At 46.5% G+C, this 22253-nt stretch overlaps 6 protein-coding genes across 6 annotated transcripts; 2 read left to right on the top strand and 4 right to left on the bottom strand.

Annotated features, from left to right (window-relative positions):
• Window positions 1-4282: 4282 nt before the first annotated feature.
• On the bottom strand, window positions 4283-5345 carry tif35 (translation initiation factor eIF3 core subunit g; the record flags this gene model as incomplete). Its single annotated transcript, XM_033567877.1, has 4 exons — window positions 4283-4335; window positions 4409-4580; window positions 4635-5256; window positions 5329-5345. 4 exons carry the CDS (start codon window positions 5343-5345, stop codon window positions 4283-4285), a joined length of 864 nt encoding a protein of 287 aa, XP_033429872.1.
• Window positions 5346-10043: 4698 nt separating this feature from the next.
• On the bottom strand, window positions 10044-11705 carry ATNIH1004_003197 (cytosine permease; the record flags this gene model as incomplete). Its single annotated transcript, XM_033567876.1, has 3 exons — window positions 10044-11146; window positions 11208-11424; window positions 11478-11705. The coding sequence occupies 3 exons, from the start codon at window positions 11703-11705 to the stop codon at window positions 10044-10046; spliced, it is 1548 nt and encodes a 515-aa protein (XP_033429871.1).
• Window positions 11706-13638: 1933 nt separating this feature from the next.
• Window positions 13639-14895, bottom strand: ATNIH1004_003196 (NAD(P)H-dependent flavin oxidoreductase; the record flags this gene model as incomplete). Its single annotated transcript, XM_033567875.1, has 4 exons — window positions 13639-13929; window positions 13982-14483; window positions 14535-14796; window positions 14883-14895. The coding sequence occupies 4 exons, from the start codon at window positions 14893-14895 to the stop codon at window positions 13639-13641; spliced, it is 1068 nt and encodes a 355-aa protein (XP_033429870.1).
• Window positions 14896-15396: 501 nt separating this feature from the next.
• Window positions 15397-17185, top strand: FOL1 (folic acid synthesis protein; the record flags this gene model as incomplete). Its single annotated transcript, XM_033567874.1, has 4 exons — window positions 15397-15409; window positions 15539-15870; window positions 15931-16139; window positions 16204-17185. 4 exons carry the CDS (start codon window positions 15397-15399, stop codon window positions 17183-17185), a joined length of 1536 nt encoding a protein of 511 aa, XP_033429869.1.
• Window positions 17186-17940: 755 nt separating this feature from the next.
• GLO3 (ADP-ribosylation factor GTPase-activating protein) lies at window positions 17941-19718 on the bottom strand (the record flags this gene model as incomplete). Its single annotated transcript, XM_033567873.1, has 6 exons — window positions 17941-17969; window positions 18023-18340; window positions 18403-19133; window positions 19211-19394; window positions 19457-19592; window positions 19653-19718. The coding sequence occupies 6 exons, from the start codon at window positions 19716-19718 to the stop codon at window positions 17941-17943; spliced, it is 1464 nt and encodes a 487-aa protein (XP_033429868.1).
• A 538-nt stretch (window positions 19719-20256) lies between these two features.
• On the top strand, window positions 20257-21187 carry tim21 (the record flags this gene model as incomplete). The annotated part of the gene is made up of 5 exons (XM_033567872.1): window positions 20257-20538; window positions 20590-20774; window positions 20832-20886; window positions 20943-21042; window positions 21102-21187. The coding sequence occupies 5 exons, from the start codon at window positions 20257-20259 to the stop codon at window positions 21185-21187; spliced, it is 708 nt and encodes a 235-aa protein (XP_033429867.1).
• Between the last annotated feature and the right edge of the window lie 1066 nt (window positions 21188-22253).

The following is a 22253-nucleotide window of genomic DNA, read 5'->3' as shown; positions in this document are numbered from 1 at the left end:
ACATGCACAGTGCTGAAAAAAGGAGTTTCGGTTATATCATTGGTAGACAACTAGAGGTTAGGTCCATCTAGGACAGGGTACTGGACTGGACAACCAGTACAGAACACTCCGTATGGAACACAAAGTATTGGAGGGGTGCCATGTTGTGCAGGAAGTATCCGCGGGATGTGGCGCGAATCCCACGTAACCCTGGACAGGGGAGGGTAAGAGAGGGGAGGTTGCATTTCCAACCAAGGAAAACCAATAAGCATAATCAATAAGATCTTAGGATAGTGGTTTAGCTACTTGATCTTTACATATACAACAAAAGCAGAAGAAGAAGATAATAATAATAATGATGATGATAAGGGCATCTTGAGATGAAAATTGTATGTTTAATTGTTTAGAAAGCAAGACGTGACCTCCATCTGTGAGAGAAATACGCTAGACCTAAAGAAGAGTAATCCAGAGCATATGGCACGTGTCAATGGCGTAACCAAAAGTGGAATAGCGGCCAAATCCATACCACAGCAGGCGTAGCTCCATGAACCCTGGACGCTCTAAGTCTTTGACGTACCTACATTGAGTGGATAACCACCATGATGATTATAATTAGAACTAGTTGTTAGTGCTTCAGCTAGCCAACTACCGGGTAGGCACTATCTGGCGACCCTGACAATGAAACCAGCCTACATCCCTGGCAAAGTTTGGCTTTCTCACTGCTCTTTCTTTTTCGGTCGAGAGACTGCTACTTAAATGGCTCATCTGTCCAGGATGTTATAATTTTCAGTAGCGCGCTTCTCCTTTCTTAGCGTTTTTATGATTGTCAATTCTTCCCGTTGTATATACCAAAGGAAAAATAAAAAAAATAAAAAATAAAGTTTCCTGTCAGTAGCATGTTTCAGAATAACCCAACAAACTTCCCTAGTATCCTGTCAACGAACAAGCCCCTCGTACCTACTTGCAGGGTAAGAGACTAACCAGCATGTATGGGAGAGAGAGCTACACAGCCGGCACAGTGCAAAGGGTTACTATTACCCCTTATTATGATTATTATTTCTACTATTATTTCTATTATTATCTCCATTTCTTTTGGTTTTATTCCTTTTGTTTCTATTTCTTTTCTTTTCCAATCCTTTTTACCTTGCTTTACGGGTAGAGATAGACAGGATAGCTCCAGCGGGGCACCTCATTGAAGGAATTATTGTTAACGACTCACGCCGTACAGCTGTTTCTCGTTCCATAATCGAAATCTGTGGGTTTCGCCTCGACTTCGCCCATGCCTAAATCCTAGCTGAGCTGGAATAATCCCGATTTCTTCTTTTCGCGCTCCATGGATCAAACGGCGTCTACCAGTCTCTCGCCGATCTTCGCCAGTAGTAGCGGTCGGTGATTTTTCCCCGGCAGGACTTCCTGTACCACCACCAGTTAAATTACATTGCTCCAGCTTGTTCTCCCGGGCGCTGGAGATACTACCTAGTTGCAGAGTGATCCGACCTGCGGCTGGCCGTCGATCACGTTTGGGCCAGAGAGATGTTGAACGACCAGGATCGGGTTTAGCAGGAGTCCAGAACATTCGGTTCTTATTTCCGGGGACCTTATTATCTCCACGTTCTATGTCATTCCGGATGGTCTTCCTATCCTAGATCTCGAGATTATCTGTCACGATGGGAGTGGCAGTGGCCCCTGTTGAGGCTGGTACCTGGCAGTAGGCCTCGAGGAGGGGATGACAACCGCCTTTTGCTCATTGAATAATAGGTGTCCAGTCTAGGGCTTCATACAATTCCTACTACTAGAGCAGCTAGTTGGGTTCTAGCACATTAGATAATATAATCCGCCTCCAGACCAAGACTCTGTGTCGACGACCAGGGAATCGGTCATTGCGATATCCCTTACGGTCAAGATACGTGGACGATCAACGAATGGTATGACATCAATGGTGTGTCTTACCTGTTACAAAGTGCCCCTCTCTAATTTATCTTTTTCTTTTTAGCATGATGATTTGATCTTGGATTTTAATTATCTCAAGTGACCGTACTTGTCGCCTTCCCCAATAACCATATGATTATGGTTTGCTTGGGCATCGGCTCTAACAAGACATCTCGTGTCAGTATCCTGTAGATACAACCATCATTCATTCATGATGTGATTCGATTGGCCATAGTTAGGTACCTCTTGTAGATTTCCTCATCAGTCCCAGCTGTGCAACTCAGGTACGTGGTGGACCATCAACCTTAGGTGTGAGATGCTGATCACGATCAGCAGCTTTTATTCAAGGTATTGTTTATGTATGCATTGTCCAACTCAAACTGGAAAGGCTGCTTAGAACGCTTAGTTCAGGTATCTACCTTCCTACCAGTACTGTCTGGGTAATACCAATCAAGTATTGGTCCCGTGCGGACGGACGGATTGCAAGTCTAGCAGAGGTTCTGCCTTGTAAAATACAATGCTTCAACGGTATAGTATTGATGTCCAAAAGCATACAGATTCAACTACCCTTGGGAACTGGCGATCAGAACCCTGCCCCGGTCAAACTATTTTCAGGCAATCCACGGTCCAGATTGCGGTAGTTCCTAAGAGATGGCAAGGACCCCTACTAGCATTCCAACGCTGACTCACATAGGGTTTAGACACCTAGGTGGAACTCCCCATCGAAAAGCTAAGGCGGCAGTTGCTTTTCATTATGGAGAATCTACCTCGATACGGGATGAAAACCGAAACCATAACATCGGACCCAGACATATAGACTTCCGGAGCCAAACCAAAACACTCGTGGATGACACCTGTTGTCACACAAGGAGGGGGGAAACATCGGTCATCTTCTCCTTTAGCTCGGCCGACAAGCCCGGAGCAAAGTCTAGTCTGGTGAATTCCAATTGCACTCACTTGTGAGACACAGAGACCCCGTGAACGTTGTCCACAACCCTATTTACTAGCTCCTTCTGCAATGTAACGGGGCTTCATTGTTGTCTATCTCATTATTTATTTTTATTATTATATTTTATTTATATTTATATTTATATATTTTTTTAAAAAATTTTTATTTATTTTATTATCTCACCCACCCCTCCTACCGTGTTCCTTTCCGGTTCTAGGGCTCCGGGGTTCCAATCCGTAGTCTCAACCACTGGATGAGAAAGCTACCGAGGTCGATCTTATTAATGTTTGCACATTGTTAGACCGAGTGTTACTCTTAGATGGCACTATGACACTGTTTCATGCAACCATTTCATCACTATGGGACTGGGCACAAACCGCGGCCTAGACGCAGTAATCCACTCCATTGTTTGGGTAGGTGCGTAACTGTAAGTATGAATATAAGCACGTGTCTCTGTGGATATGAGCGTGATTGTGAGTAAGTGGGAGTATGCCAGAAACATCATGAAGTAATTTGATCTGCGCACTGAAGAGTAGGCGATTCCATCCATTGGCGCATGTGAAGTCCATTTTTTCTTTTCTTTTTACATCAGGGTTGCCGTAGATCATCCACCTGGAACGAATCATCCTCCAGAGATGGAGTAGACTGTGACGAGATCGTGATGTAGGGGAGAACTAGGCTTTAAAAAATGGGGGGCGACAGAGTTTTAAAATAGATACGTTGTTAGTTAAATATATCTTTATTCGCGGAGAAAGAGTTCAATTCCCTGATTTAGACATAAAAACCACTTTATAAAGGTCTCCAATACGAGAGGGAGCCGCGTTCTAAGGTCACCCATTCCTAGTTAGGCTGAATCTAGGAATGTGTGAGAATGTGATGGATCAATTGTTTCGTAATGTCCAAAACTTCTTGACCGATGGGACATCCGGAATTCAACAGCACGTATCAGATGGTGAATGGATTCTCCGTCTAAGCTCCAACGATCCAACCTCCAAGACTGAATGATCAGTGCCGTAGGTTTCCGGGTACTCTCCTCATCTACGTAGACGGATAGGTAGTAGAGACTTCGGGGGCAATGGAAAAGTCCCTTGCATCTCAGCATTCCGAATTCGTCATCCTATCTTCTCTCACACCCCTCCTCAAGTCGGAAGACACCACCGTCTCTTCGATGGATACTGATCTCACTAGTGAGTTTGAAGAAAGCAAAATTGTACGTTGAAACCTTCTAAACCGTTGCTTTTCTTTGTATAAAATCGACCAAAGCAAAGTAAATGACACGTTGGAGGTCTTTTAGTTATCATCATTAATGACCAGATCATACAATACAAAGAAAAGATCCCCAGTCATGAAGGAAGCCCGCCGGGTGAAAGAGATCCAAAGTGTCGTGAGGCAAGAAACTGAGAAAAAGAAGAAATGAAATCGAATCTAAGTAGTCCTCTTCGCGAACTCCACGCGAAGAATAAGATGGCGATAACCAACTATCGAAAATGAATGTGTTAGCATTGCTCATTCCGATTTCAAAAAAATCATGGAATCTATAGGAGAACATACAGCCATCCATCTTTTCGCAGGCACGAGCAGCGTCGCTCCGATCCGCAAAGCTGATGAATGCGAACCCCTTGGCTCGCTGGGTTTCTCTGTCCCGAGCCAAAAACACTCTGGTAACACGACCGAAGCGCTCGAACAGGTCCCGGACTTCTGATTCTTCGGCCAGCTCGCTCACCTGATGCCGAAGTCAGTACAGGATTAGACAAGGGGAAGACAAAGGAAAACTCACGTTTGTAACTCTCAATGTCGCCAGATCATCCTTCTCGTACTTGCCAGCCATTCTCTCGCCACCACCAGCAGCACCCTTTCGTAAATGAGGAGGCACATAACTGCCAGATCCGCTACCAACAGCACCGGCAGCCGGGGCATCGTCGGCACCACCTTCGACACCGGCAGACTCGTCAACAGGAGCCATAGTGTCCTTGAACGGACAGCGGGCCGTGAAATGCTCTCCGCTGCAAATACGGCATTTGACCTTCTTGTCCTTGAGCTGATCTTTCATGCTGCCCTTCTCGCCTCCGTTCTTCTCCTCCTCGGCAGCCTGGGCCTTCCAGTTCACGCTGGGTCGGAAAGAGATGTTCTCGCCGACGGAGGTGGTGTCGAACGAAGGTCCAGCAGCGTGGCCCTTCTCCAGACCAAATTTAGCCCAGGCCCTCCGCTCAGCGACCCGGGGATTGACATGTTCACGGACAACGGTGGTCTTGATGCGGCGGGTTACCTTTACTTTCTTGTTGTCGTCGTTGAAGCGGTACGAGATCACGGTCTTCGTTCCATCTTTGTTCGTCGTAATTTGTTGCGGGGGGAGCACGGAGGGGTCATCGAACTCCTCGTCGTCGGCCCAGTCGGCGCGGCTAGAAATGAAAAATTTGTTAGCAAATATGGAAATGATAAAGCGACAAGTTTTGGGGCTGCTTTTGACCTACTTTCCTAGTCTGGACATTGTGTTTATGTGGTGATCACGGATTGTTGCTGATTTTCTCAGATTTCAACGAAAGGCGAATCTGGTTGTGGATTTGTTTCGGCGCGGCAAATGATCGGTGGCGCATTCATTGTGGCTGGTGCGTGGGTATCTAGTCACGTGAATCTAATGTGCCTAACTACAGTCCATGTTTACAGTGTCATCGTTCTTAACCATGTCAACTATCCTTTCTACATACTGTTGTATTGGGCCCTCCATAATTAGAGAGAAATATCTATAAAAAGATTAGGTGTACAGTTTAAGAGAAACTTACCACTGTGAAATAATATGCATTCTTCAGAATCAAATAAAAGCTTTGTTTTTGACATTTCCTTTTTAACTCATGCCTCAGCTAATAAAATTCCAATTTGCTGAAAGAAAAAAGTGGTGCCCTTAAATTTTTGCCAGCATCTCATGGTTCAATTCCCATCCTAGTTGCCCTCTCCATCCAAAATGGCAATATTTTGGATTGCGGTCGCAAAGATGATTGGACTTCTATGAATGACCAGCATGGTAAAACCAGGCATTCAAAAAAAAAAAAAGAAAAAAGAAAAAAAAAGAAAAATATGAACCGCTCAGATGTAATCAACTTTCACATTCCCATGACTCTTGCCTTTATACAAAAATGTATATTCACAATGTACAGAGTAGTAAACTGCATGAATCTGAGAGTTGATTTCATAGTAGAGTTCCCAATCCTCACCACGACGGGTTGGGAACTTACTTTTCTGTATCAAGTCTGGGGTCCAACACTGCATGCGCTTTCATATATAAAGAAATGGGCATTTAATAAGCCAATTCCAGAATTGCTATTAAGTTATGCAGTAGCACTTACGACGATTGAAATATAATGGGCCAATATCTGTGTCCAGCGCATATATCCTGACATGGATAGAATCAACTTGGCCTTCGCTGACCAATTGATGAGTAACCCGGTTTGTTATGATAGGTTCTGTCTCTCTGATAGAATATCTCTTTATATTGTTAGCTGCAAATGACTTGAAGTGCGAATTGATAGTTAGACAACTTATTAACGAACCAATCCATAACTAACTTCAACGGCGTAATACCCATCGAAATAATCCCAGTACCTAGAACTGTCAAACTCCTAAGCTAGGCTTAATTGATGAACTTCTTCTTTCGACTGTATGGAATGAATTCTTCTTATTTTATTAAGCTTGCCATCCCATAGTACTTTCGGGCTATTCGTGACCCAACAGATGCTTTGAGGGCTGGAGAAAAATCGCCTAGAGTTTCCTTAAAGAACTTCTAACAACTGCTGTCCAGCCATCGGGAGGTATTAATACTTCGATTTCTTGACCAAGCGAATCATTGATGTATTTGCAAAGGTAGGGACTTTGTCCAAAACAACCTGCTAATAAAATGGATTTAGCCTGTTATTTTGAGGCCTGGACCTGGTTGTTCACAAGCTTTAGAACCTCCCCAAAAGCAGGAAAGAATAGTTCGATCATTTCTTTGCCGGTTACTCAGACCCGAGCTCTGTGGACTCCTATCAACGAGAAACAAAAAGCTGTCATTTATATCCCCATCGAATATTCGTTTCGCAGCGGCTTCAAATAGATGCATTGCCTCCTCAAGCATGTCGTGGCCCCATCCTGTGACAAGCGACAGTCACTCTTCTAGAAAATTTTCAAAGCGTCTGTTGAGGAATGTACTGCCACAGAGACTGCCATCTCTATGTGAAACCTCTTTGAGACGCAGAGTATGTTTAAGCTCAAGGACTGAAAACATAATCAAGTCGAAAATACACACTCCGGCATCTAGTAAGGCCACTGTGTCGTCCTCTTCCAGCCCATGTGGATTAGATGCACGTAATGCATGCAAAGTTGCAATTTCAGGCTCCGATACAATACGAATATCTGACATATCGCCGAATCCTGCCTCTTGGGTGCAACGGAGTGTGGCCTGCTTAGACTTTTCCGACCAAATCGCTGGAACCGTAAGGGCAAACAATATATCCTCATTATCAAGGGAACCTATTATCTGGGGTCCTAAAGTGTTTAGAATATGCTCACGAAGATGAAGAGGTAATCGGTCACGAGCTGTTCGGGAGACGAATGGTATGGAATAAGGTTATCACAGCAGTCACTACACGTTAACGAGAAGCGAGAACCGACGTTCCCTCTTGGCTCGGGAGCAAGCCTAAGCTTTATCCATTGGACGCGTGGCATACTATCGTAACTCTGGAAGCCCCATAGAACCTTCGGCACAGAGTCTTCATATTCATAGTCGGCTTCACTTGATACTGTGCCGCTTGTCATACCATTTTTAGAATCAGCCCTATTCCATGGCCAACGGTTTATGACATAATGTTTGTAAGGCTAGAAAACATTTAGTATACTCGAATAGATATATGATGGACTAAGTTGATTACTTACTTCACTGGTTAATGCCCAGGAAACACCTGAAAAGATTGTGCCAAAGTTCACAGCAATAATAGCTATTTCAGACGTAGCTAGACTAGTCATTTCGCTGGATACTCGTGTAATTGGTTGTTTAGTATCCAATGTTTGGAAAGATAGTTGTTGTCAGCATTTATTATTAGTTGCTTCGCAGAGGGAAGTCGAGTCACGGAAGCTGCTCTCTTTAGTGGAGAGATTTTATTTGTACCAATATTGCGCTGAAATATAATAGGATGCAGAAGAAAGTATAATAATGGATCCTGGAGTTGACCTTTTAAAGGTGTTTCTGGGGAGAAAGAAGGAAGAACATGTATAGGAATGCTGGGCAGATGTTGCCATATAGCCGGGGCCAGCCAGAGAGAAGAGAGGCGAAGGTGACGGTGAATGAATGAAACATACACAACCATACCAAGTAGGAGGGAGCTTGATATCCTCTCTTCTCAGGTTATTCTTCAATACACAATTGTCTGATCTCTTTTCCATTGTCTTTAGTTTTTAATATATTGATTTCACCTCACACAGCTACTTGCTCTTGACAATTCTTCTTTTGTCGGCCCCGGTGTGAGTAGGCACAGAAATAAAACTTAAGGACAATACTTCCACATCTGTCCGATAATATTCTTCCACCAGGCTTCCACTGACCACTATCGAGACAGACATGAAATGGATCAACCAGGCATAAAGATGGAGGACCCAGAGGTAGGTGATTTTGCTCGTACTGATTTTAAATCACTGACCACCGTCACTGAGTCCAGAGGCTGTCACCCAGCCCAGGCTGACCACCCCAGCATGCCTTATAGTATTAGAACTGAAAACAGCCAGCAGAAGCACAGTCTAAAGCAATTCTTGAAGATATGGGTCGCGCTGTGTTTGTGAATATAAAAACTATTGAGAATCAATCTATTCAAAGAGAAAGAAAGAGCCCTGAAAAGGGAAGAACAACGATTTACAAAGTTGGAGGCTGAGCTTCGTGACTGTCAGCCGGGTTACAAGACTTTCCCAGACTACCAACTTTCCGATACAAGCATATTAGAGGAATTTATCAAAATCTGTGAATGCGTGTCAAATTGGGCCGAAGACTTCCCTGATGTTTCCATTACCGAATTCTTTGAAGCGGCTAGGAAGTCGTTTCCATTTCAAGCTACAATCTATGGGTCATAAAACAAGTTTCCAGGAGGGCTTGATATTACACAGGTAGAAATCCTGACACACATCATACTTGTATACATTTGGAAACTCCTATTCCAGCACTTAGTTGTTGGCCTAGCATATGGTCAGCAGGTCCTATGTACTCTCTGTTCGAGGTTGTGCTTACTTGACCCAAGAAAAGGTCAGTATAAACAAAGAAAAGTAGAATATTGATGATAACCGATTCTGATAGATGCGGAAAGTATTGGCATTTGGAGATCGGATACAATTCGGGCTTATTTCAACATCGCCGGGATTATGTCACGAGGGAGTGCCCTCCAATGGTAGAGAAGATAGGCGAAGTATTTACTGGCTTCGATTTTAAGAATTTTTTTAACAGTGCTCATAAATTCTTCGGACTTAAAGAGCAAATCACCAGGCAAGCCTCACGATCAAAATGGGCTGTTCCTCGGAGCGGTACAGATGGGAATAGTATAGTTGTTATTTTCCAGGAGGGATAGTTTCAAACAAGGCCTGGAGTACTTCATCGTCATGGATGTCCAAACCCGTAACAAAATGCACAAAAAGAAGTTCGCTTATCTGTCTTCATCCATAAAAATAGGTGACACTCTTGTCGTGATATCCGGCCCTTTTTCGACTTGAAATGGAAGGAAGCGTAGATACGCAGATAGGAAAGGAACAATTCTAGTTCGCCTACACCCACGTAGTATGGTGGTTGAGGTCGACGATTCTTCTTTCGGGAAACAATTTTGATGGACATGCTGGGTCTTCTCGTTCTTTGTGATGCAATCCACTTCCATTTCGTCACTTTATTCTTTAATTCATTCCTTTCTATTTTCTTCTTCAAATCCTTGTTTTCAACGGAAATTTTGTTGCCATAGAACTCTTGCTAACTTGGAAAATTATGTCACCTTTGAACATGTCCATATTTACCAATTTCCAGTCATTGAACTAAAAGTTATTACAATTTTTACTTTATAATACTGACTAATCGAGTAAATTGGTCATTAGAATCGGTGACTACAACATCTATATAGAGTTCCTGTCGCCAAGAACTCCGATTCTTGAACACCAAACTCAACAGGCATGAGACCCGATAATAAACAAACTACCGACCAAATATCCTCATCTCAACTGGCCGTAGGACAAGGTATGACACCGCTGCGAAACCAAAGGCCAACTCAAAGCCAACATCACCACCACTAGGAGCAGAACCTGCATTCAGCGCGATAGGACCCACCCACCACGTTTGACTCATTCCAGTGACCATACCAGCAACACCAAAGCCAAACGCGAGAGCCGCGGCGATTCCGATGGGGAGCTTGCTGGGCTTGTCGTATAGTTCAGGACGATATCCCGAAAACCCACGTTTGAAGGCAAAATGGTCGGTAAGTGAGATACCGGAGTATATAGCCAGCCAATAGGCAATGAAGTTCATGAAGTTGGTCAGAACAGTCTCGAAATGGGAGTATCCCGGAATTCCGATAGCCACAGAGGCGCACGAGCCCAGGAACACCCAGATAAATCGAGGAACTCTCTGGGTATAGCGGCTCAGTACTTGAAGGGTAAGGGCGACGGAATAGATGTTGGGACAGTTATTTGCAATGATGGAAAGAGCAAGAATGACTAGGCAAAACTTGCCAAATCCCCCAAGTGGCGCCAGGACAGCACCCAGCAGGCCACCGTTTCCAGCCGTTGAATACCCAATTTGGTACCGGTTGTTACCGTTATCGATCGAGGTTGCGGTCATGATTGCAATGCCCAGCATCTGGGTGAATAGCAAGGGAATTATGAGTCCGAGCCAGGCGGACAGAAAGATCTTGCGGCGGCTGCGATTGGCGGGCTGGTATACAGTGTAATCAGCAGCATAGCTGGTCCATCCGGTAGCGAAACCATACACGGTGGAGCCAAAGGACAAGCAACCGCCAAGTTCAGAAGTTCCAACGCCCATCGGAAGATTTCGAAAATCTCCTGAGTGGGCAAAGGTGCCGAGTACAATCATGAAGACAATGAAGGTGGGAATCCAGCTCCAGTACTCATACATATGGACCACTTTGTATCCAGCAAAGGTAATAAAGAGTGTGCAGCAGGCAATGATCAGAATCCCTGCAAACCCTGGCACGTTACTGTTCACGGCGTGTAAAAGCTGGGCGCCCACGATGGCGTTAGCGGCAGACCAGCCCACACAGGCCAAAATGTTGAGGACAGCAACTAGAAGAAGGGTAATAAGTAATGGTTTCAAGTATATTATACGAAGACTGTTAATACTTACTGAATTTGGTTGCCCACCAACCAAACCAAAATCTCGAGAGCACCATTTGCCGGAGACCGAAGACAGGTCCGAAGCAGGAGAAGAAACACACAGTCATGATGCCCAGAAGATTGAAGAAAAGATCGACCAGGATGGCGTCGACAAATCCGAGGCCAAAAATGGATTTCCCTAGCACTCCGATGGCGAAAGAACTGACCACCATGTTGGCTGCCAGCCACTGCGATGCGTCAGTCGGGGAAGAAGGTCAGCAACGCCAGGCTAAAGACACACCATGCTGCTAATATTGAAATAAGACGTATCTGTTTGTTCATTTTCTGGCACCCGCTCAATGCCTCTTTGCTCAATGTTGAGCTTTCCTGCCAGTCGTTGGATCTTTGCACAGAGCGAACTGCCGTAGGCAAAGCTCTCCCCGGGAATAGCACAATCGCTACTATCGTCGATGGGAATATTGCCAAGCTGCGGTGCCTTTTCGAGGTCCTGATCAATGCTTCCAAACATCGTGCCGAGACCGTGTCCCGCTCGACTGTGTGTTTCGACGGCTTGCGCGGGTCGGCGCTGAACCCGCACAGTGAAGGCTCAAGAGTGAAAGGAGGGGAGAGTTCAAGGACCACAGATTGTTTGAAGGAAAGGGAAAAGAAAATAGCGGATCTCACATAGGTTCCTTTTTCTTCAACATAGGATAGTAGGTTGCTATACAGACCCTACATTGTCGGGAAAGGAGCAGCCCTCTACTAATATGTGTCTATAGATCAGCCCTTATTTTCTGTTCGGGATTCCCAATGCGTCCGCCCCAGATAACCCTAATGGATATGAGCTTCCCCTATCAACCAATCATAGGCATGTGGATTGCATTTGTATAGTATGATTGGTTTGTTTATTCCGACCTGACAGGCTAAGCACCAGACAGACTGCTTATATTCTGCTACGATTGGTTGAGACTCCTAACAGACCCATGAGAATTTGATAAGGCCTTGGCTGTTGATAGGCAGGACACTCCATGATAAAATGTCAAAACACATCACTATCGGCTATCAATGTTATCACTATCTCTGATTACCTGCCTGCTCTTGATCTTTCGGGTCTCGGCCAACACCGATGGACTCATATAATGCCAATGTCGGATCTTTTACGCAGGCAAGATATAAGCTGCGAGTCTGATTAAATCCAGTGTATCTCACATAAACACAATACGGGAACCTGCAGTAAGTAGCGTAATGAAAGATTTACCAGTCTACGATAACTCGAAAACCCTTTGGAATTCATATCCGTTGCACAACCCATTATCAACCGTGTATAAGTGATACCATTATCTTATCAATTTATACGCGGGGGTAGGTAGATACCCTACCAACACTTCAATCCCAGGCAGCAGAGTTATTCTTCCCTTCTTCCCCAGAGTCTAGATTTCCCCACGATTCCGGGAACTTATACCTAGTCCCGACAAGAAAGTGACCGGGAGTACCGCCCTTCATAGAGCAGTCTTATTAGCTAGGATATAAAAAAGCTTCGGGCTAATGCATGTAGCGTTGTACAAGTTATACATGTGGGACTATCAGGGAAGGAAATGATCCTATTCAATATCTGCTTGGGTAGTATTCAGTACTCTGCAGAGAGAATTATACGTTATGTTGCCTTCGGATCAAGAGTATGTATAGTGGTTAGTATGGCGCGATCTGATTTTTTTTTCCTTTTATTGTTTTAATGGGATCGCATCATATCTGAGAGATATCCCCCAGAACTACGATGAAGCCGTGACCTTGTGTGTGACACTAAGCTGATACCCGTCTAACAAAAAAGATCAAAAGTATATGTATCGCTCAAAACTGTTTGGTATAGAATTTACTGTTTATTATATTAATAATGCCTATTTTTATATTCTTTGACATGGTGTGGTATTATCTTTTTATTTATTTATTTTTTTACTGGGTAGTCTAACAAAAATACTAGAGGACAATATCCCGCGCCTATAAATCCTCCTTGCCGATATAGACAGGGTGGCTGAACTTCGCTAGAGAAACATGGTAATTTGAGCCGTACCCTTGGATACCGTAGAATTTCGCCGATACAAGACGCAGGTCCTGATAATTTTGATAGAACTTCATGAAAACTGGATCAAAATAAGTTTTAGTGCTCTACTTAACCATGACTACCTTGAACATTTTAATTTCTTAGTGACAAGACGTACTTCGTATACTTTGGCAGACGCTGATTTAGTGGTCTCACGCCAAGATTTGACTAGCTCGGCAACTCTTGCGACTAGAAATGCATGTGAAAATTGAGTTGCCACGAGTCTACGAAGATGTTCCCATGTATTTGGCAATAAATAAATTAAAAAAATGTACAACATATCACATATATGGTCATAGAATCAGCGAGTTATATACACAAGTCTACCGATCCCAAATGTAGGTAACACCAGGAATCAAATCTTTTACAGCTTAGCAAGCATCTTGTGGCCATCCTGCAGTAGAGCAGCGGCATCTGTCACAAGTTCGTCAACAATGGCCTTGGCAGACTTCTTCTCTGACACCACGGCAGCTACCTTGCCCATCAGGAATGGACGGGCATTGTCCAAAGTGTCGTCGTCAACATCGTCAGGCAGGTTTTCCATATCGTGCTCAACAGGGATGATTCCCTTGGAGGTCAGCTGCTTGATCTCGTCTCGGCGGTTCTCCTCCCAGTTCTTGATGTACGCGTTGTTGCGGACACGGAGCGGACGACCCTAGAAAGTGTTAAGCGCAACCTCAGATGGAATGAAGGTTCAAAGAGCTTACAGTGAAGATGATGGTGCGAATGTTATCTTCGAATCCAGCAGTGCGAACAGCCTCCTGGTGAGCCTCAGGAGCACCGGCCTCATCCGCCAGAATGAAGCGAGTACCAATCCACACGCCGGAAGCTCCAAGCATGAGAGCGGCAGCAACCGAGTTTCCGTTGAAAAGACCTCCTGCAGCAACAACTTGCACGGGCTTGCCGGTCAAAGGGCTCTTCCTGCCCTGGCAGAGCTTGGCAACCGTGGGGATGAGAACGGTAGTGGGGACATTACCGGTATGTCCGCCACCCTCACCACCCTGTGCGCAGATGATGTCTGCGCCGGCATCAAGGGCTTTCTGAACATGCTTGGGGTGGCCAATCATGTTCATGTACAGAACCCCGGCGCCGTGGAGTCGGTCGACGACCTCCTTGGGAGCAACACCGACAGCAGACACGAAGAGTCGGGTACCGCTTTCGATGATAATGTCAACAAGCTCATTCAGCTTGCCCTTGGTGTAGTCGTAGCTAGTAAGAAGAGTTAGCATCTCCAGGTAGGTATCCCCCGAAGGATCTCACTTGGTCTTGCGTGCGTTTCCTCCGACCTGGGGAAGCAGAAGGTCAACACCGAATGGGGCGTTCTTGTCATTCAAAAAGCTCTTGAGTTCTGCAATCTGTTCACGGAGCATTTCGGGGCTGTACCCCATACCACCGATGACACCCAAACCACCAGCATTGGTGACCGCAGCGGCCAACTTAGGACCGGCGGCCACGTTCATACCTGCCAGCAGGACTGGGTGTTCGATCTTGAGCAGATCAGTGAGGGTGGTACGGATTTTTTCTGTCCGATTGCTGTGGTTAGAAAACCTGTTCCCAGCATTTCCATTCACGTACGGAGAATATGCGGAGGATTTTGGGGCTACTTACGAGGAGAAGCCATGGTTGGGACTGGGAATGAGAGAGGATGGGTATAAAATTGTAGAGAGACAGGGAATTCAGGACAAAGGCACAGGCAGTCAAAAATCTAGAGGATGGAGAAGAGGATGCCACAAGAAAGTGTGGAGAAGGAAGGTCGTATACGCTGTTCTTTATAAGGGGCGATGGGCGAACCGAGAGCCTCGGTCCATCGACATTTGACTTCTTTCCCCAGACGACCGATGACTAACACCCCGCCGCCACTGTGTCAGTCAGCTGACTCTGCGGTCTCGTGTGCCAACTTTTTTCACATGACGTAGTCCTCCATCATTGCTGCTTCAGGAAACATGGGAACAGGCTTGCATCTATGGCGGCCTTCTAGTGCAGGGCTCATGCACCTCCTTGCTTGCAGAAGAGGCAGTGGGCTACTCCCAAGCACAGTCAAGAGGCAGGTTTTCTCTGAATGCACGCATCAATTATTCCTGAGCCATTGAATCGCATCTAACCTCTCCATAGAAGCTTTTATATGTCTCTGTCTAGTACGTTAGTTCTAGCTTCCGATGTCTTACGGCTGCCAAAGTATCGTCTGAATTTCTGTTATGTTTCGATACTTTGTTTCTAGCATCTCCGATTTATCATCGATTGACAAAGCTAATCTGTGCCACTAGAGACTCCACTTGCCCGATCACTTGATAGACGGTCCACTTTCGACCTCAAGGATGCTAAATCCAGTAATGGATCTCTGAAGGGGGCAGGTCCCATTCGAGGTTTCTCACAAGCTCAGATAGTTCTATCCAATGCCAGGATGAATCAGTCCAAATCCACCCATCGGGTGTTCATAGCCCTGGGCAGTAATATGGGAGATCGGGTTGAAATGATCGAGAAGGCTTGTCTGGAACTTGACAGGGCTGGTATCACGGTGAAAAGGACCAGCTCCTTGTTCGAGACAGCTCCCATGTACGTTCTCGATCAAGACACGTTCATGAATGGCGTTTGCGAGGTCTGTCCCCGTAGTTGATTTGAAGCCACAGGCCGTGTGCTTGGACTAACAAAACGCCAGGTGGAAACCACTTTAGAGCCATTAGAGCTCCTCGACGTCACTCAATCCATCGAAATTGGCCTGGGCAGGAAGAAATTGGTTGATAAAGGGCCTCGATCCATTGACTTGGACATCCTTCTCTACGATCAGCGGATCTTCACCCATGAACGCCTGGATATTCCACACCGGATGATGCTAGAAAGGGAGTTTGTCCTACGTCCCTTGAGCCAGTACGCATGACCATTGGTATTTTCTCGCCCTGTGAGCTTTCAATTTAACCTGGACCGCCACCAGACTCATCCCGCATGAACGCCCTCCCTTTCCGGGGCACAACACGCATTTTTTATCCCACCTCAACTCCCTCCCTCCGCCGGACCAGACTCCAGTTGCGACCACGCACATCTCGAGACACGTCCCGGCAATTCATTCAACAGACCCTCATCGTCCCACCCACATCATGGCGATCCTCAACCTGACGCCCGATTCCTTCTCCGACGGAGGCAAACACTCTTCCACTGACTTCTCAGCCCTGACCAACACAGTTCGTAATTTCATCGCCTCAGGTGCAACAATCATCGACATTGGCGGCGAGAGCACCCGTCCGGGCTCCACCCCAGTCGACGAAGCCGAAGAACTCGCCCGAGTCATCCCAGCAATCCGACACATTCGCACATCGATTCCCGAAGCCGCCAACGTCGCCATCAGCATCGATACCTACCGTGCGCGAGTCGCCGAAGAAGCCTGCGCCGCCGGCGCAGACATCATCAACGACGTATCCGCCGGTCTTCTTGACCCCGAAATGCTCCCGACCATGGCGCGCCTCGGGAAAACTATCATCCTCATGCACATGCGAGGAACCCCCTCGACCATGACCAAGTTAACCGACTACCCTAACGGCGTCGTCCAAGATATCAGCACCGAACTCCTGGGCCGCATCGCGGCCGCCGAAGCAGCTGGTATTCGGCGCTGGCGGATCATCCTCGACCCCGGGCTGGGTTTCGCCAAGGGCCAGTCCCAGGACCTGGCTATCCTGCGGGATCTGCATAGACTCCGGACCGGAATCCATGGTCTGGATTGCTTTCCGTGGCTGATGGGACCAAGTCGGAAGCGGTTTATCGGGCGGCTTACGGGTGTCGACAAAGCCAGTGACCGTGGCTGGGGTACTGCTGCCGCTGTCACTGCTAGTGTTGCCGGTGGCGCTGATATAGTTCGCGTTCATGATGTCAAGGAGATGGCCCAGGTAACGAAGGTGGCGGATGCGATTTACCGAGGGTGATGCTTTTGGGTTGCATATAAGCCGGGGGTAATGAGTTGATTAAACGAGTGAGACGCTTTGTATATTTTCAACAATATCGCAAATAACATAGAACCAAAATGTCTGCCAAAATCTTCAACAAATGGGTCGTTGGTTAGACTATCTAAAAGGTATGTACATATACATTTTTTGAGAACTACTTCGTTCAAGTATAAAGATAAAGAACTTCTATAAATGATGCTCTGTAGAGAATTTTATTTGACAAGAGAAACACCTAACACGTCCTAGTCTACTGATTGTGAAGGGGATATACAGGAAACGTGACAGACAAATGCCAATTTAAACATTTTCAATTAACTGAAGAAAACTGAGTACTAACAACGGGAAAGGAAAGAAAGTACATCCGACTTGGAACCCTGTCTTCGAGGCAATTCCAGACAACACAGCATCCTTGGACCTCAGACTCAATAAATACTTAGTAGCTGTCCAGAAATCTCTTTTCTTCTTTTCGTTTCTTTTCTTCTTTCTGTCTTTCTTTCTTTCTTTTTTTTTTTTTTTTTGTTTTTTTCTTCTATATAATGCCGAGATTCCATCGTCGGGTGTATTGGATTCAGAACGTAGGCTGATTGGGGGGAATACGAAGCATGAACAACGCCATATATGATTCGAAGCAGGAAATAAAGCCGATTGACCAAGGATAAGGAAATCAACCTAGTTTTCAACTCAGCACTATCAGTCTTGCACGATTAAACTAAGGCTTAATGCGTCGCACTACTTTAGCTGTTCAGATAGCTGCGTATAGCGCCTGTTTTCGAGTTAGATGGATTCGGAGATAATCAGAAGATGCACTACACCAACCTTGCAATTTGACAGCCCCTTCTCCAACGAGCTGCGTGAGATTTTCAAGGTCATCACCTGCCGTGATCCCAAAGCGACGGACAAAGTCCTTTGCTGCACCCTCCAGGTCTCCGTATGTATCATCCGCAGCGGGAAGGTCATCTTCGGGGCGGCCAAAGTACGCATTGCTCGAGATCGCAGAAGCGCCATCGAAATTTCGCAGGCGCTCCTTGGCCTCAGCCTGCGCACTGGGGTCGAATCTCTCCCGGCCGAAGAACTCGTCAGATGAAATGCCCTTCTGGGTTCCGAATCGATCTTTGGTTTGCTTGAGTTCCTCGTCTTTAGGACGATTTGGTCAGCACACACCATCCACAGGGAGGTATTAAAAGAAGAAGACTTACCATCGGCAGCTGACCTAACAGGAGCAACGGATCCAAAGCCCGGTTTCTTGGGAGCGGCAGGTTTTGAGCCGACCGTCTGGCCAAACCCTAGCCTTGCAATGCCCATACCCAGTCGTTCCACATCGCTAGAATTGCGCTCCTGGGAGCTTCTGGTGGCCCCGAAACCACCCTTGTTCGGACTGATCGGCGTCGGGGAGGCAATAGCCGTAGCACTTGTATTTGCTGTCTTGTTCTTGGCCTCCGCCTCGGCCTGCTCCGCCTCCGGATCGTACCCAAGCTTCTCTATGCGCTCTGCTTCTTCCTTGGCCTTCCTCTCGGCTTCATCGAAATCGATAATCTCAGCAGCACCTACTTTCTTGGCACCGAGTTTGGGCGCCTTTTTGGCGCCCAGAACGCTGCCCTTCTTCGCAGCACCCGCCGACGAAGTTTTGCGGACCGTAGTGCTGGCCCTGATAGCAGCCGGGGCAGGCGTCGCACTATCCTTTTCGGAAGCCGAGAGAGGGGACTTCGAGCGCGAGCCGTTTCCGTTGGCAGTGGTATTCAGGAACGGGGTGCCGCTGCGACTAACAACCGGAGGAGTACCAGTGCGAGAGGGAGGGTTGCTAGGACGTTTGATCGATGGCTTATCCCACGAGGAAAAGAAATCATCATCAGCTTCACCAGCGGGGGTGCTGGAGCCATTCGAAGAAACGCCAGTAGGGACGTCCGTGATTTCCACCTCGTCGGGGTACCTAAATGCAAGGAAGACAGTCAGCTTCACGAGATGCACTGACACAAGAAACATACAAAAAAAAAAAAAAAAACTGACTGTTGAGCATCCAGTGCGGCGCGCCTCTTCAGTTCCTCCTTATATTTCACGGCGGCATTACATGTATATTTGGCCTTGACGTCCTTGCCGGCAAGGGCGGCCGACCCACCGTGCGATTGGAAATATTTGGTAGCGGACTCATTACCACCAACCTTCATAACACGAAGTTGTTCCCATTGCCATTCTATGTGTTTGCGAATTAGCAGCGTTGCGGGTAACCGTTCAGACAATACAGGGGTTCCATACGGTCGAGATTTGTGGAGCGAACAAAAGAAATGTGGACACCCAGGTTGCGGTGGTTGGACGAGCAGTCTAGACACAGGTAGATACCGAAAGGCACCGACGACCAAGTGGGATTTTTTGAACCGCAATCAAAACATATCTGCCGGACGAAGAGTCAGCATCTCCGCAGAATGAGCCGGCGGGGAGGGGTTCTGCCCACCTTGTTTGCGGGCTTGAGTTTGAGTTTCTCAAAGATCTTTTGAGATTGCGCCTTAGTGGCACTCATGATGACGGTAATCGAAGAATGAGGACCCTAATCAATGGAGAAGGACAAACACACCCGGTAGAAAAGGATATCGACGGGTCCAGGGAGTGAGGAAGAGGATCCAGAATGCAATCGGGAGAGCGAACGTGGTCGGAATCGTCTGGGACACGGACCGGATTGGGCATTTGCAGAACGGGGCCGTATTTTGCACTTTCTGAGGAACAGTGGCTGGCCCAAGTGACGGTGTTGCAGTACACAATACGGGCTACAGGTATTCACAATGTATCTTGCAGAGGCGAAACAAGCGAAACAAGCCTTTCTGCAGAAACGAGTCGAGTGTCGTATCGCAAATACACCACTATGGAAACTTTCATTTTGGCCTTGAAATAGGGGACATCTCACGTGACCAGATTTTCCCCACATCCCAATCGTCGGACTCTTTCGCCTCTGCAAATTTAGGAGACTCAACAGCCATCGCCATCGCATCCTTTCCATGCTCCTGACGGCTGTACGACTCAGTGTGATTCAACGGGAACCCGGGTGACGGTCAGCTGTCGCCATGAATCCGTACCTTCGACCTCGTCCTTCCTTTCCGCGGCCGTCGTCCGCCCTGGTCTTGCGTCGTCTTCCCCGCACGGCGGAGTTAGCACGCTGCTATGCGACCAAGAGCGATCTCGGTCGAGGGTCTGGGTCCAGCTCTGCTCCGCGAAGAAGAAGCGTCACTGTCTTGTCTGACGACGGGCGATATCAGTGGGGAGAGCTGAGTGGAAAGGAAAAGGTCGCACGGGCGACACAACAATCCTTCAACTTCTTGGTTGTCTTGGCTGGAGCAGTATTGACGGTGAGTGGATACGTGATGGAAGTAAACCGGAACTTACTGATAGATTGTTAGGGAGGAGTCTTTTATCTTCTTTATACTGAGGTCTTCTCTCCGAATAGTCGGACTTGGCAGTATGAGAAGGCGGTCGACCGCATCAAGAATGATACTCGGTGTACAGATCTACTTGGGGATCGTAGGGAGATAAAGGCTTACGGAGAGAACACATGGAACCGATGGGCGCGGAATCGCCCTATTGCGTATGTTTCCTGTCCCGGGCCCGGTGTCGCTGGGAGATGAGCTGACCTTTTGTGCAGGAGTTCCATTGAAAAAGATCGTCTAGGCCGAGAACATCTGAAGATGAACTTTCATGTATGTGTTTATCTTTTAGCCACATAGTATTTGGTACAGCCATTGACACGGAACAGGTTGAGGGACCGCGAAACTCTGGTATTGTGTTTGTGCACATGATGAAACCTCTGGACCAACACGAATGGCAATATCAGCTCCTTGCATTGGATGTGAAAGGTTAGATACCACGTCTGAGAGCGAGCTTTGTACCATATTCAGGACTAACGGATTTATAGGTCACCCGCGAATTGTTCTCGAGCAAGCGCCTGAGAAACCTGGAGTGGGCAAAGCTTTGAAGCTCTTCGGTATCCAATGGCGCTAATGTACATCCTTACTATGAATCGGTAGTGGTGTGCTGTATAATGGCATATTATTCCCAGCTAGTATGGAATTCCCAGTTTCACCCTGAAATGACCCAGGCCTTTGCATAATCAGGGAATTCAGGCTCAACCTTCTTAGCCAGTGTGAAGTCTCTGAGCACGAGCCATGACTCTGAATAGGCAGACCAGGACAACCTTGAAGCTCGTGTTCGAACACACAATTCTCAAGGCCCGAGGGATGTCTTGGTGGACTACTTAGACAATCCATTGTATCATAGTGTATGTATATAGCAGTTAGCTAGTGCGTGGTGGGTTGAACGCGCATTTTATAACACCTGTCTCTCGACCATCAAAAGTTTCTTGCAAGATTCCTTAATTGTCCTAAACACAAGTCCTCTACCGGGCTTCTAGATAGAGGATAATATGTAATCTAAATAATCAGAGTTCCCAGAGGCATTTAAGTCCTATGTTTTGTTGCATGGATATAGTCCTTGTCCGCCGTGACTTTACTTAATTCGCCAGCGGGCCACACATATTGCAACGAGGATCTGACCGACTATTGCTCCGGTGTAGTGAAGATAGGTAAAAAAGAACTACCAAAATTAGAGGAAGTACATATCTAGGGCCCACTGTCAGAGATTGCTGGTCAACTTCAAATAAATAACATGTACAGCACTTGCGAAGACACTTCGTCAGCTTTTGATTAATATACGCGGTCGATATATTGACCAAATGCAGGAAGTAGTTATTTGTTGATACCTGGTCGATACCTTAGCAACCTGCTATTTCCTCTATGATCTTACCAACGACTGGGTGATTTGATATTTTTGCACGTGTCGTAGCTCTTATCAGGTAGATAGATCTTTAATAGTTTATGTGAGTAACAGCGAGTTTAGAAGGGATATAAGACAGAAATATCTTATGTATCTTAATGGCCATTTCAGGTACTGTTCATATTCTGTACCGAATGATATGACGATATACAATTGCTCCACGTGCACCGTAAGGGCACAATAGACATGATAGCTCAATCTTATCGATTTATTTCTAACACGAACATATTACCAA

Source organism: Aspergillus tanneri (genome assembly GCF_003426965.1).
Source record: "Aspergillus tanneri strain NIH1004 chromosome Unknown AapTan_1_pilon_pilon_pilon, whole genome shotgun sequence".
Lineage (NCBI taxonomy): Eukaryota > Fungi > Ascomycota > Eurotiomycetes > Eurotiales > Aspergillaceae > Aspergillus > Aspergillus tanneri.
This window is presented reverse-complemented; position numbering and strand designations above follow the sequence as displayed.